Here is a 17,560-nt window from a genome sequence, read left to right on the forward strand (position 1 = left end):
GTGGTGGAGCTCCCTCTGTTACCCCGGACAGCTCCTCTCTGGGGGATGCTCGGGCAGTTTTAAAATACAAAAGTGGGCACAGCTTTCTTTGGGGAGTTGCTTTGAAACAACCAAATCAGAAATCAAAGAGAGAGGGGAGAATACGAGACTGGGAACCGGGAGGCGTTGTAACTGGTCTCAGCCCTTGTGTGCCCAGCTTTATGACCCCAGATGTGTCTCTAAATTTTATGTACCTCAATTTCTTCATCAGTAAAATGAGGCGGTGAATTATGATGCTTCCTAAGGGCCTTCCAACTACAGAAGTCTCTAAATCTTTAAAGTAAGCCCTTTAACCCTAGAGTGGAGCATGAGTCTTTGCTATAATTTCTGAATGCTCATGTTTCCTTCTCTTAAGTAGGCCCAACGATATTGCCTCATTGATAAATCTAAAATTGTATCAGCCAGTCTGATAAACAGCACAGTAGTCAGCCTGTTAGGAGACCTAGTATTAGGGACATGATTTTAAATTATCTCAGAGCTATCCGTAGAAGCAGTAATCAGTCATATGCACAGTGCCTTTGAGGGGGGAAAATGTAATATCTTTTTTAGCGTACTCTGCTGGAAAATTCACAAGTTTTGAAAAATTGTTGTTTACAAAGATAAAAATGCTTATATGGTTTTCATAACATATTCCATTTCTTGATTATTCATGCTGATATAGATGAACAATATTATGGATAATCCAAAACTAATTTATGATTGACTAGGCATATACTTTGTGGTTCAGGGGATAACAGATTTGCCTCCCTGATTATGTGGGGCTCTGATGAGATTAAAATTAGCTTGCATTCCCTGACCACAAACTAAGGCAGCAAGAGGAAGTGACCCAGGGGTAGCAGGGAGGCTGTGGATGGCAAGACTAAAATTTAAAAGCCGCCACAGGTATTGACAAAGCGAATGAAACAGATGAACGCAGATCATTGGAAGTCAACTCTAAAAGAGAAATGAGGTATTTTAATGTGTCAATTAATGACTATTTTATAGTCTACAAACTCCTTGCTTTTGTTATTTTCTAAACTCCTGTCAGGCAGATGTTTTACTTTATTTCAGTTACGGGAGAAATATAAAAAGGGATGCTATTAATTGATCTGTGGGAATGTAATTACAACCCAGCAAATTCTAAATGAGCTGATCATGTTGCAAATCATAGCTGAAGCAAGTGCCCAGGGCACTGAAGGGATGGCATTTAATTCGGAAATGGATTTTTCACTATTGTATAAATACCAAAGGGGAATCACTGAACCTGTTAATCATATGTAACCTTTTTTTGGTGTGATACCAGTTTAAAAGACTGAACGTCATTACTTTTTATGCACCAGTTAATCATGAAGCAACATAGGAGTTTGCATCATTTTCTAGAGGGGGAAAACTACCTACTGATATGCTATTGATTATCCTGAATACTGAGCTAGCCATCAAGAAAACCAACCAGGAAAGTTCAGTTGCTCCCCCCCCTTTCTAAATTGGGCTATGTTCTGAATATTTCAAAGGATTTGGGAGGGGAAGAGGTGCCCCGCCTCAACCCCCACTCTTCTTATGAGGGCCCTTGTCCTACTTGGCCCTTCAAAGGTCACATGACAAAAAGAAACTGATTTCAAGAGGATGCCATCCCTTATATATATTTGCACATTGATATTTCTCAGTCTTAATATGATAGCTCATAAGATCATTTAAATACTTGATTTGAAACTAAAAATGTACACTTGTTTAAAAAAAAATTTGTCTAGTACTTAAGAGCACTTGAGTCTACTTTTAAAGATGATTTCTAATGTGAGAGAGAATTGTCTTTTTTAAAGCACACCTGTTTATTAATAGACGGATAATATTAATAAATGTAAAAGAAAGCTAATTTTAGGTGACTCCATTTTTAAAAAGGGATTGAACACAAAACTCATGGTAGCTTTATTTTTCTGATTTTTTAAGTTTTTGAAAGACTTATAGAAATAATAAAGTGCACATAGGAAAATACTTGGATATGTTATTTTGGATGATGATGATTTTTCTTTGACAGAAAAAGAAAAACTTTCTTAAAAGACACTTTAATTTTTTCATTTCCTTTTTGAAAATAATTGTTCCATTGGTTTATGTTCTTTGTTTTCAGGGGTTGGATAGAATGAAAAAGTCGGAATAAGGAGAGAAAATTTCATTCAGTTACTTTTCTTTATGAAATCTAATTATTTTTTCTTATGAAATCTAGGAGATGTAGTTACAGGAAGCGATGCTCAGGTTTCTGTTCCTGTCCAGACTCTAACTGACCTCCAAGGTACAGTTACTATGGTGACATAGTATATCTCTGTTTGCCTGCAGCATTATCATTGTCTTCTCCAAGAAACCCCAATGCCATTTTTGCTTTCCTTTATTTTCCATTTGCAGCGCCTCCCACGTCACTGTTACTGTCCGGCCACTAAGTGGCGCTGTTGTTTCGAACAAAACAGTGCTCTCCCTTGCATCACACCCAAGTGATGCTCAGTCTGCCTCCGGGCTGGGCTCTCTTGACTACTGGTTTCTCCTCCGAAAAAGTCTGTTTTCACGCTTCACTTGTGTGACTGCATAGATTAAGGAGCTCCTTTTCTTGCCCTGCTGCAGTATGACAGTCTTAGATGAATATGGGCTAAGTTGAAGCATCAGCGCGCTGTGATTAGCAGCAGGTACTTCTACTTCAAAAGACTTTCCTGCCTGATTTTGAAACAAATAGTAAAATGTAGGCCTTTGTATTACAATTTTTATCAAAGAATTAAAACGTACTGTGACAGGCCATCATAATGCAGTGACTAATGGTGATATAATGGAAAATAAAGAGCATTTTACTAACTTGCCAGGGCTTTCTAAGACAAAGAAGGCTTGCATTCTTTAAAAAGAGTTTAGTAAGAAAGTTGTTCGAAAGGTGATTCACCATCAGCACCTCTCATGGAGCAATCACTCTAGATTTCATTATAACATCTTTGAAACAGAGGCAGTTTGGGGAGAGGGTGGGTTCCCAGACCCCTTCTAATTAATTCTAAACTGTCTAGAGTCTAGAAAGGTGTAAAACTTCTCAAAGGTATAAATATAAATGTTTGTTGCGTTTTTCTTTTATTAACTTAAGGTGCTTACAACCAGCTCCTACAATATAATCAATCACCTCATCTTAGTTGAGCTTCTAATGAAAGGGGAAACTAAAGTCTCACCTAATTCAGGCACCTAATTGTTCTTATAAAGTCCTTCTCTGCATAGAAATGGCTGCCTTTGTTGGGTATTTTACATATAAATGTTTACCCTAGATATGAATTCGCTTCCGTCTGTTACTTCCTACTGTCCATGGAAGTTCCTTTCTCAACCATATTAATAGTAACTCCTATATAGCACTTTCCTCAATAACTGTGAGGTAGATAGTATAAGTATTTTGATTCCCATTTTATAGATGGGAAAACTCAGGCTGCAAAGTTGTGACATACTTATGATCACACAACTATTAAGTGTCAGAGGCAGATAAATACAGCTAGATGGCAAGGTAGATAGAGAGACTCATTTTCCTAAATTCAAATCCAGCCTCAGGCACTTAACAGCATGTGGCCCTGAACAAGTCACTTCACTCTGTGTGCCTCAGTTTCCTCATCTGTAAAATGAGCTGGAGAAGGAAATGGCCAACTGCTCCAGTGTCTCTGCCAAGAAAACCCCCAGTGGAGTCACAAAAAGTGAATGAACAACTGGTGATATGGCTCTCAGCTTCGGCCTTTCCACATTGCCTCACGTTGGGACACTGCCCTCCCAATCCCACATCCCTCTGCTTCTCCTCGTCCAGTGGATAATGAACAGGGGAAAGTCCTCTCCAGTTCCCAGCGTAATCTTCTTTTCTTGGCACTTTAATACCTACAGCTGTTGTAAGAGTGGAGGGGAAAGCCCATCCCAGAATTTTCCTCAACTCAGCCAAAGGGAGGATTGGGAAGGAGGGTGGAAAAAAGAAGAAGAGCCTTCTTTGTGATCTGAGGGAATAATCCCCCTTCTCCATTCAGGGCCTCCCTAACCCCTTCCACAGCCTCAATTCTTTCCCAGCTCATCCTCCCACCCTACATCTCACAAGTACCTCCAGCCCCAAAACTTCTGGCTTAGTCCTGGGGGACTGTCCTTGAACCTTGGTAACAGAGAGAATGGCAGGTATGAAGGGCCGGGCCTGCTGCAGGGAAGGTGAGGTTTTCCTGTCAGCCTTAATTACTGCCCTGAGCTGTCCTGTAAGAGGGCTGAGAGTTACCAAGCTCCAGATCCTTATTCCCACCATCTTGATGAATCCATCCATGGGGATCTTCACTGCCCCAATGTAAACTACAGTCCATCCGGGCCTCTGTGGTTCTGGCCTGCACAGCATCCCAGGGGCTTCCTCTGGGCCTTTCAGCATTTCAGGAATGATTGTACAACACTTGAGGGGATCCCTCTCTTATCTTCTCCCAAACCCACATAATTTTCTGGTCATACATGTCTTGACCAATACCTTCTGTGCTATTTCTGCTACATGTCTACAAAAGCATCCCAAGCTCCCGTTTGCTCACAGCCCTCAGGGCCAGGGCTGGGTTGCCTCTTAGGTCTCCTGCAATTTTGATTCCTTAAAGTCAAAGTGTTCTGTGATTTGCACCTATCCAGGAAAATATCAGTGTTCTAAAAATTAGTTTTTGCTTCAGAGGCAAACCCAATCTTTGATATCCTGAATATTGTACCAAATGTTATCCAATTCAGTCCTCCCCTCTTACTCATTTCTGTGCCCAAATTATTGCTTTAGCATCTAAAAAGAGACAGACAGACAGACACGTTGTATGTAGATATACACATTGCCATATGTGCATATTGCATACTAGCATATATAGACTAATTCAGTGTGCTGCATGTCACCACAAGGTAATATGCATCAATGATATGGATTAAATTTAATTTTGCAGGTTAGTTCCATCATTTTTAGTATCATTTTTCTGGGGAAATGAATTTTGAGATCCCAACAGCCAACTTGTGAGCACGCCTTTAAACCACAGTTAAATTGTGAAAAGCAGACATCGGCAGGGCTTTGAAGCTGGTACTTCTCATTTTATCTGTGCCCTTGGAGCCCCGGTTAGGTAGAAAATAGAAATCCTCATGTGGTTATCCCTTGACCTCTCTTCTCCCAACCCAGGGGCTAACAATGAAGAGAAGAGAGACATTTGACTGTTACCTTCTCCTGCTCCCTTTGATAAGAGAGGAAATGGGTAGGAGCCTGGAGAAGAGGCCATAGAACTTACACCTGAATAATAACTGAATAATCAGGAGTTGACTGTAGTTTGTTACTAGTTTTTCATTCCTTAGGGATAATCTTGCATAAATGTCACAATCTGATTTTTAAGCTTTAGATTTTTCTAAATTTATTTCAACTCTTTCTGTCTGAGAATGATAGAAAATCAGAGCTAGAATGTACCCTAGCAATCATCTGGTTTAATCTCTTTTTTATAGAAACGGGTAAACTGAGATTCAGGGAGGGAAAATGAGTTACCCATGGTCAGAGAGCCAGTGGATAACAATTCCTAACTAACATAAAGTTAGAGCTGAAGCAGGTCTCAGAGGTGGTCTAGTCCAACTCATTTAACAGACAGGGAAACTGAAGTATGAAAGTGTGAGTGCCTCTCCCAAGTAGCAGGACAAGGACTACAATCAAGGTGCTCTGACTCCAAGCTCAGCACTCTTTCTACTTACCACATTGCCCTTTGGGTTTATAGGCAAGTCATTTTTCCAATTTATGACTATTCTTCCTTTCTGGATTTGGGACAGACTTTTGTTTTAGATAAAAGATTTTTACATCTAATGGTCATTACATCTTTTTTCATTTTAAACTTAATATTACATAGTGTGTCCCCAAAATCTTTAGTAGCTTAAAATAGCACTAAGACTTTCAAAATATTCTCTTTAAGAAGCCAGGCTTCGGGTCTGAAGCATTTTGCATAAGATCCTCCTAACTGGTGGAACTAACAGTGGTGCAATCTGTGTAGTCCCATGAGGGATAGAGTTGGTATAAAAGCTTAGGAGAAGAGACTTGATCATCTTTCCTACTTGGAAAGAGAGACATAGAATTCTGGAATTTCTTGAGGCAAAAATCAAGAATATCTTTACTCTCCAAGGCTCTCCGATGAACTCAGCTGCTCTCCTCAGCGTGGAGATCCCAAGCGCCATCCATTCCAACAGTTAGGAAATTCTTAAGCAAAATACTGCAGGCTAAATAAAACCCAGTATACGTGTCAAATGAATTTTATATGACATACAATGGATATGGGAAGAATATGGTATATATGATGTAGAATGTATGTAGGTGGAGCAGATTTTATTTAAATGAATTATGGGCTGCTGATTTCAGATCCTTGATAGAAAGGTAGAAGAGAGAATGGATTATAATGGGAGATGAGCTAATACTGATTCAGGAAAAGTGGATTATGTTGTAGCAGTAGGATGCTTTTTTTTTTTTTTTCCTAAAGGGAATTCCATTTTTCATGAAACCCTCTTTCTAGATTTGAAAATCTCTTGTTTCCTACATTGAATATGTTACAGCCAGTCAAGAAGCATTAATTAAGCCTTTACCCTGTATCAGGCACTCTGCCAAACTCTGGGAATAAAAGGATAACACAGTCCCTGCCCTCAAGTACCTTATGTTCTTATGGGAGAGAAACCATGTAAATAACATGTAAAGGTATATCCACAGTGAAATTTAGTCTCCGAGGCACCGGCAGGTGGGAACTCCAGGAGATAGTGGGACTTGTGCTGTGTCTGGAGGAAGCCAGGGGACCAGGCAGCCCCAGATGGACGACACGATCCCGGGGCTACATGGTGCCGCTGGAACTCACTGAGGGAAGTGGTGACGTGGGCAGGCTGTGCTTGAGGAATATCACTGGAGGATGGAGAAAGACTTGAGGCAGGAGGACCAATTTGGTTGCTCTTGGAGAGTCCCAGGCAGGGAAGGTGCAATGGCCAGAGAGAGGGGACCTTGGAGAGCACCATGCCCAATGTAGGGGGGCGAGGCCCCGGTGCTGAGCCAGGGAGCCTGGGAGAACAGGGGCACTTTGGCAGGTGACAGAAGGTGAGGAAGGAGGGAAAGTTGGGGGGCAGTTCTGTTTAAAAACCAGCCTCTCACCTTGTCATTCTGGAAACAGTTACAGGGTTACTTACTGGGGGCTCTTACTGCCCGATCCAGCTGCCTTTTTTCAGGGCTCACTCCCTCCAGCCCCTCTCCCAGATCTCCCCCTTGGGATCTGACCACCCCTTCTTGCTGAATCCCTGCTCACTAGCCATGGTATCCCACAGGCTCTGCCCTGCTCTTCTCTCCGGAGTGTTCACTGGGGAGTCTCACCAGCTCTCAGAGACTTAATCGCCATCTTTGTTTCAGTGATTCTCAAATTTCCCCATCCTGCTCTTCACTGACCTCTGAGCTCACACCTTTTAACTGTCCCAAACATCTCAAACTGGGGGTCCAGTAGTAAACTCAGCGTGCCCATAACCGAGCTCATTATCTGAGCCCCTCCACTTTTCCCTTCCTCCCAGGCCCTCGTGATCAAGACCCTCACCTCTCTTATCTGGCCCCCAAGGCTCCAAAATTGCCCCCACTTTCTCCTCACCTCATGTCTGGACTGTTGGAATAACTATGCAGGGGTCAGGGAGCGGGAGGCAGGAGAAATTAACTGCCCCAGGGCTTTCCCCACTTCAGTCCATCCTCCATCACCCACTAAGGGGCTTTCCTAAAGCACAGGACTGACCATGTTACCCACCACACACACACACACACACACACACACACACACACACACACGCACACACACAGACTCGGGAACCCCAGTGCTTCCCTGTCACCCGCGGGAACAAACACAAAGCCCTCTCCCTTCTCCAGACCTCCCTTACTTTCCCAGCTTCCACTTTGCTCCCAGACGTGCAGGCTTCGATCCGGCGCCTCCGAGGGCCAGGCTTCAAACAGGAAACTAGAAATGGTGTCAGCAAAGGGCCCATGGGCTGAGTAAGAAAGCCTCAGGAGCCTCCTGGGGAGGGGTCGTCAGCTTTCCGTGGGGGGCCTACAGTGTGCCTTACAGGGCCCCCCACCGAGGGACATCAGGGACCTAGCTGAAGAAGTTAATTCACATACTTAAAGTTGGAAAACCTACTGAATACTTGGGGAGGGAATCAAAATTTTAGGCAGGGCTGATCCTTGCGGGGAAGGAATACATCTTTACGTCCTGCTTCTGCCTTGATTGACTTTTGGCAGTGTCTCAGTATCTGGGTCAGACATTACTTTCAGCCTCATTTGCCTCATTAAACCTATTCAGTTGTAATTTTTGATTTATAACAAATTGTCTTTAAAAAACCCCAACAATTTGTAAATTTGTTTCCTGTTTGCTCTAATAATATGGTTGAGCTCTTTAGGCTTCAAGTTTTGAAGTAACTCATGGCTTTCTACCTCCTTATAACTTTAATTAAATGTTACTTGTATTCTTTTGCCTATTTATTAAAAATAATGAATATCATAGGTATTAGTAAACTTTTATATTAATATTTCTGTAGATTTCATGGCCACATTCATGGATTTGTGTGGAGTTTGCTTTCAACATGCATTTTACTGTAGAGTCAAAAAAAACCCTAGATTTTAGTACTTTTTCCTAGAAGTTAGTGGCTAATCCTGGGCAAGCTAGTGCCCTTCCTTTCTTTACTTTTAAAATGTTCTACTCCTAAGCAGATGAGTCAGAGACAGTCTTTCAGAGGGCTAAATATTTCCCAGTCCCATTTTAAAGAGCACTTAGGAGTTTTGACAGCCAAGTTTAAGACTTTCATTTGGGTCTGTTTAGCATCTGTCTTGATATCTCATATCTTCCTGACTCCAAATCCAGGGCTTTCTCCTCTATACCATACGGTCTTCAAACAGGAATTACTGAAATGTTCTCTGTATCATAGGTATGTTCAGTGATATACAAGAAACAGTGAAAATATATTCAAATTCTTACCTCTCCTCCTTTGTATCTAAAAAGTCTTTCCAAACATGTCTCCCAGGAAGTAAAAGTTAGTAATATCTCAATTAGAACATCACTAATGCCACAAGTTCATTTCTCCAAAAAATAGCCAAAAATCAGAGAGCTTGGAATGTGGTATTCCAGAAGGCAATTCCATACAGGCTTATAGCCAAAAATAACTTCCCGCAAAATTAAATATAATCCCAAGCTGGAGAGAGAAGGGATAGACTTTTAATGAAATAGAAGACTTTCAAGCATACCTATTTAAAAGAATATAGATTTTTAGATGAAAGAAGAGTTGAAAAATTAGACTCTTTTAAAATGTTTTTATGAGTAAAATGAGTCAAAGAAAAAATGGAAAAGAAATGAGAGTTCTGGAAAAAAAAAATTGAAAGGAACTAACAGCTTAGCCCAAGAGATATAAAACTTTATCCAAGAAAACAAACCACTGAAAAATTAGAATTAACCAAATAGAAGCTAATGACTCCATGAGACATCAAGAAATATTATAAACAAATATAAAAGACTGAAAAAAACAGAAGAAAATGAAAACAAAGTATCTTGTAGCAACAACAAGAACAACAAAATGACCTGGAAAAGAGATTAAGGAGGAAAAAAAAAAGTAAATTGTTGGACTATCTGAAAACTATAGCCCAAAAAAAGACCCTAGATGGCCCATTTCAAGACATTAGAACCAAAAGGCAAAGTGGAAATAAAGAGAATCTACCAATCACCTCCTCAAAAGAATCCCAAGATGAAAACTTCTGGGAGCATTATAGCCAAATCTCAGACTTTTAGATTAAAAACAAATAAACAAACAGAAACATTGCAAGAAACCAGAAAGAAAGAATTCTAGTACCAGTGAATCCCAATCAGAATCATGCAGTTTAGCAGCCATCACAATAAAGGAGCAGACAACTTAGAATATTTTCCTAAACCAAGAATAACTTACCCAGAAAAACTGAACATAATCCTTCATGAGAGAAAATAGATCTTTAATGAAAGAGAAGACTTCGTGTTGAAATAAACAGAGCTGCAGAGGAATTTTGACATTCAAACACGGGAGTTAAGAGACATAAAAAAGGTGCAAACCCAAATGAACAGAGGTAAGGGACTAGACTAGGATAAAGTGCTTATATTCTGTCAGTAGCAGGGATCATAGAGGGAATCAAATTAAGCTTAGCAGAAGGCTTAGAAATGGTTCTGTTAGGTAGTGTTGATCTTAGAAGAACAAAAAAAAAAAAGAGAAGGAACATTAGGGAAAATTCTCTCACATAATTGGGGTATAGAAACAAAGAGGAGTGGGATACATTTGATACTTGACCCTTAGCCTCATCTGAACTAGTCAAAAGAGGGAAGAATACACCCACACAGAGTTGGAGACCAAAATACATGTCACTATCCAGGGAAATAGGAGGCAAAGGGAAAAAGGAGAATTAGAAAGCGGGTAGACCAAGGGAAAGGTTAGTTCTAAGCAAAAAAACTCTAAGAATGTACACAAATATTTATAGTTTGTATTTGGTTTGGTTTTGAGGTGGCAAAGAATTGGAATCTCAGAGGGTGAGGAATGACTGAACAATTTATGGTATATAAATGTTATAGAATAATATTATAAGAAGTGATAAAGAGAATCATTTCAGAGAAATCTGGAGGAAATTATAGGAGTTGTGAGCAGAATTTGTACAATGACAATAAGCTGGTAAAGACTAACCATTATACCAATCATTATACCAGAGGACAGGTGAGGAATCATGTTAGAGAGAGGGAGAGAAAATGAGTGTTAGATGTCAAACATGGCCAATTTGAACATTTGTTTTACCTGACTATACATTTTTGTAACAGGAGTTTTGTTTTTCTTTTGTTCTCAATTGAGGATAGGGAGAATGAGTGTGAAGGAAACGGAATGAATTTTTGCTGAATGAAAAAAAAATCAAAATCAAACAAGAAAACATGTAAATATATTAAGATCTAAGTGGTAGCGTGGATAGAGTACTGGACTCTGAGTCAGGAAGATCTCTTCAGATTCTTCCTCTGACATTTACTAGTTATGTGATACTAAACAAGTCACTTAATCTCTTGATATCATTTTCTACATCTGTAAAATGGGGGTGATGATAATACCTGTCCCAATAGTAATATCTATTTGTATATTGTTAGGATCAAACATATATAAAGTTCTTTGCAAACTTTAAAACACTATATAAACGCTAGCTACTATTATTAGATATCTGTGGTAACGGGGTATACTTAATGACACATTTCTCAGCCTTACATAAGGATGGAGAGATTTTGAAAATGTATTTGGAAAGACTGAAAAGGTCTTTTTCAGAAATAGCTGTTAAGATACTAAATAAAAAAGGACAAAGATACATTGGTTTCTGAATGCATGAGGAAACTAAAAAAAGGCAAAACACGTACTTCTCTTTTGTTTGATATTAGTGGTATTAGTCATTTTGAAGTCCAAACCACATTCTAATTCAGATCAGAGTTTAGAAAGCAATTTTAAAAATGTTCCAGGAGTGAGTCTTTGATAGAAAAGATGACATCAGTGAAAGAAATGCAATATGTTCTAAAGTTTATACTTTATTCTTTTTACTTTTTTCCCTTTTTAAAAATAATAGTAGTTTTTTATTTTCAAAATACATGCAAAGATACTTTCCAACATTCATCCTTGCAAATCCTTGTGTTCCAAATTGTTCTCTCTCCCTTCCTTCTTCTAGACAACAAGTAATCTAATCTATGTTAAAAAATGTGTGATTCTTCTATGCATATTTCTACAATTATCATGATGCAGAAGAAAAATCAGATCAAAAAGAAAAAAAAAAAGCAAGAAAACAACAAAAAGGTGAAAACGCTATGTGGTGATCCACACTCAGTTCCCATAGTCCTTTCTCTGGGTGCAGATGGCTCTTCTCCATCACAAGATCGTTGGAACTGGTCTGAATCACCTCGCTTTTGAAAAAAGCCATGTCTTTCAGAATTGATCATCACATAATCTTGTTGTGTACAACGTTCTCCTGGTTCTTCTCACTTCACTTAGCATCAATCAGTTCATGCAAATCTCTCCAGGCTAAAGTTTATACTTTAAAGTAAAAATGCCATGATGTTGTCTTCTATTGGCTTTTTTTATTTGGATAGTAAGGTTTAGGACCCAAGGGGGGATGAATGGAAGTACAGGTAATCAACAGTAACAGAAAGAAAATTCCTAATAAAACATACAGTTAACCTCTAAGACTCAATTTTCAAATTATGTTATGTAATGGGCTGAAACTGAGCAGATGCACTGAGGTCCGAGCACTTAAGGCTAATTACCAATTGGACAATACCCTATTAGTATATGCTTGGAGAAAGAATGGCCCTGCCCACTCCTCTGTGCAGGCTTGATCTGTAGTTTTGAGAGATTGGATGGAGGATTTAGAGGGTGGAGTGAGAAAGCCAGAGTGACTCCTGGCTGGATTCGTGTCGCCATTTCTCTCACTTCGTATGGCCATTCGGTTCACGTCCACAAAGAATAAAGATCAAGGACTTTTGCTGATCCTGACTCCAGCTGATTCTAAAGTATCCAAGGTATTAACGCGGTCATCACAATGTTAAAGCTGCTTTTGAAAAACTAGAATGATCGCGTTTTCTCTCCCTACTATGTTCCCCCAGCCACCTTTAGGGAAAACAAAAGAGGGGGATCCAAAGAAAGAGAGAACCGGTGCTTGCCCCAAGGAGCTTGGAACCTAATACAGGGGAGGTAACACAAGCATTCCCGATAGCACAGTGAAGAAGAGGTTATAATTATTGTCTTCTATGATTAAAGAGCCATTTCTGCTGTGAGAAATCACTTACTTTTTTAGAAGAAGCTCTACTAGTACATTTTAAATCCTTATCCTGACTGACCCAGTTGTTTAGAGTGAAACAAAGAACTCATTTTTTCAGAGCTCCAAGAATAATGGAAGACCCTTAAGATGTGGTGTCAGGACACAGAGTTGAGGGGCCTGGCTCTGCCCTTCATTCTGGGGAGTTGGGGGTCTGGGCGATCAATCTGAAATGTCTTTTACAGCTTGAACAGTTCTGATTTGTCTATTATTTCCTTTAACATAGAGCGCATTCAATTTCTCTAGATTTTTGATTTGATCAGCATGTTTAAGATGGATAGTCTCTTTGAACAGAGGAGACCATCAACACTCACAAGTCCCCTAACTCAGGGCTTCTTATACTCTTTCCTCTCATGACTCCTTTTTGTCCAAGACATTTTCCCAAAGTTTATGTGTATATAAAATAAGAATAAAAACCAAACACTTACTCATTAAAAAAAAAAAATCACAACTTATTCAATTAGGAAACCCCTTATGGAGTTTCAAACTACAGTTTTTCCTCTTTATCATAGCCATTGTGGTTCCAGTGTCAGGTGGTCTAGGGATGAGCTAATGACTAAAGTAGGGACCACTTAGACCAGGCAGTCCAGAAGCAGCAAACAAGGCATTTTAAGGAGCCTACTGTTTGTGACGGGTAAATTCCCAGAGGTGAGGGCAGGGTGGGAGGAAACAGCAGAGGTTAGGGCAGGAGAGCTTTTAGAGAGGTTGAGACTTAATGAAGTTCTTTGGGAAGAAAATGATAAAGCTGAGAGGATGTGAGAAGGCCTTCCAAGTAGAGGCTAAGTGGTGAGTCTGTGAAGCTGGAGCAGCAGGAGTCAGCATCCCCGCCTTTGCAGAGTCCCAGTGGAAGTGTTGCAAGGTGGTGAGGGGCGACTCCTTTCCTTCCGAGACAGCCAGGTACCCCGGGCTTCTAAAAGAAGGACATGGGACTCTGTAAAAGGAAACAGGAGGACTGTGATAGAGCACTTGGGCCCAAAGTTCTCCCAACTGCACCCAAAGGATTGCTTTTCATTTTCTTGGCCCTGCCACTCCTGGGTACAGAGAATCTCACAAAAGCATTCTTAATGTCACAAAGAAAATCTGGTTAAAAAGAGGAATCCAAACCAGAGCTACTTCGATAAGTGGCAAATAGCCCCAAAGTTGTGTGCACATCTCCAGCGCCAGGAAGTTAGACGCCATCTTGGAGGTTCCCGTTCGGTATCTGATCCTCTGCCAGGTGCTGAGGCTACAAGGCCCCAGGCAAGGGGGAGTCCCCGGCCTCAAACAGCTGAGAGTCAGCGAGAAGCTTCCCCAAAGGAGATGTGCGCTGCCGGGGCTCTCCTAGAGGGGCTGATGGCCAAGGAAATAGGAAAACCCCCAAGAAGCAGAGCAAACCTGGGGCTCCCTGCACCTCACATGGGGCAGGAGAGTTCCCTGCACAGTATCTTCCTACCATTTATATTTCCTACAGTGATTAAACCTAGGCTCTGTGCCCGGCACCATGCCCGGCCTGGGGAAACATCTCTGCCCTTACTTTATTTAGTGTCCTGTGGCTTGGCTGCCTGGTGACCCTGTAAGGCTGTTTCGGCAAAACCTCCCATTCTGTGTCTCTTTTCTTTTCTAGTTTCCTCTCTTCTTATCATTGTTCTGCAGCAGATCTGAAAGAGAGACAGACAGAGAGGGATGGATAGATGGATGGATGGAGATAGAGAGAGAGAGAGATGGACAGATAATATTTATCTCTGTGTGTGTATCACACGGGGAGGGGGAGAGAGAGAGAGAGAAGGCTGTCCCCACCTGCGTGTCAAATTCAGCCGATCTAAAACCGAGCTCGTTCTTTCTCCTCCAGACCTGCCCTGTTCTCAAAGCCCCTTCTCATGGTGGAGGGCACCCCGGCTCTCCACCTCTCTGACATCCATCCCCTCTTCTCTACTCACTCAGTGGTCACCCTTGTTCAGATCCTTTCACCACGTTCCCGTTTGAGTATCAAAACAGCCTCCCCATCAGTCTCCCTGCTTCAGGCATGTCCCGCTTCTGGTCCGTCCCCAACTAAACCATGTCATCCTACCAAGTCACCTCCAGTGGCTCTTTCCAGGACTCACAACAAAGAGTTCTTTTCCCTTGGGAGGTTTTACAATCTGGCCCGATCCCACTTTTCCAGCATTCTTACTCTTTATTCCCCTCCATGCTTTCTGTCCTCCGGTTCCCTTGGTTCCATGTTCTTCTTCACATACAGATTATAGAGAACTCTCCATTTGCCGACGCTGGCCGTTTTACTGGCTTTTCCCTGTGCCTGGAACACCTTCTCTTCTCCCCTCTGCCATCTTGTTCAGCTCCGTTCGAATCCTCCCTTCTCAGGGCCTTTCCTGGTCCTGCTCTGCGCCTTCTAGAGCTGAGATTACCTTCCAGCTCCCTGGGTGGTTGTGGGTTGTTATCGGCCTCCCCCTCTTCCTGCCCCTCTTGGCTCTCCCCTTGGCTCCCTTCTGGTACTTCCATCCTAGCACTCTTCCTCAGGAGCCTCCAGCCAGCCAGGCTTCCTCCCTGCTGAGCCATGTGCCCGGGCAGCCCCCGGGATCCCCTCCTCGCGGACCCCTGGGCTAGAGTCTGAAGCCAGCCCCGTCGGGCGTGTGGCCGAACATCCCACAAGCATCCCTCTGTATCAAATCTTCTGACAATAAGAGAAGTATCTTCCTGAAATGTAAAAGGGCCCTGAGCAGGGGCTCAGCCATTCCCCGCCGTGGGAACCTGGGCAAGTCCCTTGGTCACTGTATACCTCCTTTCCTTAACTGTCAAGATGGTGTCATGGCCTTTGCCTCCCAGGATCAGATGAGATAATAATCATCACAGCTCATGGCAAGATGCTAATTACTATGATTGTTATTATATTTCTCCCAGTAATCACCTAATCAGTGCTTCTCCGTTCATCTCGGTGTCAGTCTGTCTGTCTGATTTGTCACGGCAGACAGTTGCCTCTTTCCTACCCTTAGACTGACCCTAGTGCTAAAGATGGTGGTGAGAGGAAAGGCTAGGGGAGGGGGGCCGTCCCGGGACCGCAAGGCTAGGGGAGGGGGGCCGTCCCGGGACCGCAAGGCTAGGGGAGGGGGGCCGTCCCGGGGCCGCAAGGCTAGGGGAGGAGGGCCATCCTGGGGCTACAAAGCTGCCCATGCCTGGAGGGCCGTGAAAGGCAGAAGTGCTGAGGGAGAGAGCTTTCATACTTTGTAATGAGCAGAAGGGAAAGTTTTCTTGAAATCTTTACTTGAAAGACCTAAAATTTCCACCCGTTACTTTGTGCAACTTAACATGCCTTGATTTTCATTATTCAGGATCATTTTACACCATCATTCAATCAAGTCTCTTCTGAAAATTTAAAGGAGCTGAAGTACTCGTTAGTGTTGGGGGGTTGATGAGAATTAGGACAAAAAAAAACAACCATATGCAGAAAACTATGTAGATCTGTATATGTGTGTTGTATGTATGTATGTGTGTATATATCTGTATATACCTCCGTTTATAGATTTGCATATATACATATTCTGAAGTGTTTTTTAATTGAAATTTGGAAATAACTTCATTTTATTAAATATAATATTATTCCAGTATTTCATTATTGGAAAGTAGTTTTAAAACTATTGTCTAGCAATGCATACATTTTAATATTTCATACCCTTTCCATATGTCAATAGTATTAATGTCAATGAGTTGTCTCATGAGTCCTTGACACCTTAAGTCTATCATCAGTCAGTCAGTCGGTCCATCAGAATTTCTAGTGATTCATCATTGCTTCTTTATCTTTTCTTTCAGGACACAGCACTAAGAACATCAGTTCATCTCCAAGCATTGACAGCTTGCCCGGGGGAAGGGAGTTCACGGGTTCCCCACCCTCATCTGCTACCAAGAAGGACTCTTTCTTCAGCACCATCTCCCGTTCCCGCTCCCACAGCAAAACCATGGGCAGAAAAGAATCTGTAAGTATCTGGTCACCAGCCCGAGTGCTTTCCCATGGATAGCCAAGAAGTGTCACGTAATTTCATCCGTTAAGCCTTCTTTCATGTCCCTCAGTATAGAGCACAGAACTTAGAAAAGCATCACAGCCCAGAATGAGCAGCCTCACAAACAGTAGCATTGCGGAAGGACGTATTTCTTGGTAACTATTGAAAGACCCCAGTCTTTGGTGCAGGACAGATTCCTTTTAATAAGAGACTGAGGGGGGCCGAATATTACCATAGCGGAACCGACAGCCTTATCAGTCAGCTGCATGATGGGACAAATGCAGACATTTCTTAAAAATAAAAACCAGCCATTTTAACAAGTGATTAAAACAGGATAAAAACTCTCCTGCTTTTATATGGTATATTTGCAGATCCTTGGAGCATGCTGCTCCAAAGGATGTATCTGAAGGAAGTAAACAGCTACCTTTGCATTTGGAACTATAAGCTGACTTCACTAAGAAAGCCTTTGAGTCGGCTCCTTTGTGTGATCTGTGCTTCTCCATGAAATGGACATCTGCCCTTTCAACTGATGCACAGAAAAAATAAATCTTGTACCGACAAAAATATGAAGATGCTGAAGGAGTGAATAAGAAGTAGGGGACTTCTATTAGGTCTTTAAAACATTTTCCTCTGCAAACATAGATTTTAGTGCTCCTAAAGTTTAATTGTGGGCAACGCTGAAAAATTAAGAGTTTACCTTAGCTAAAGAAAAAGAACT

At 41.6% G+C, this 17,560-nt stretch overlaps 1 protein-coding gene across 1 annotated transcript in view; it reads left to right on the forward strand.

Annotated features, from left to right (window-relative positions):
- TBC1D5 (TBC1 domain family member 5) overlaps positions 1–17,560 on the forward strand; it is a 587,873-nt gene that overhangs the window by 523,797 nt on the left and 46,516 nt on the right. The window contains exons 21-22 of the mRNA XM_052000341.1: positions 2,237–2,302; positions 16,655–16,818. Coding sequence (XP_051856301.1) covers positions 2,237–2,302; positions 16,655–16,818 — 230 coding nt within the window. The remainder of the gene's footprint in view (positions 1–2,236; positions 2,303–16,654; positions 16,819–17,560) is intronic.

Source organism: Antechinus flavipes, chromosome 5 (assembly GCF_016432865.1).
Source record: "Antechinus flavipes isolate AdamAnt ecotype Samford, QLD, Australia chromosome 5, AdamAnt_v2, whole genome shotgun sequence".
NCBI lineage: Eukaryota > Metazoa > Chordata > Mammalia > Dasyuromorphia > Dasyuridae > Antechinus > Antechinus flavipes.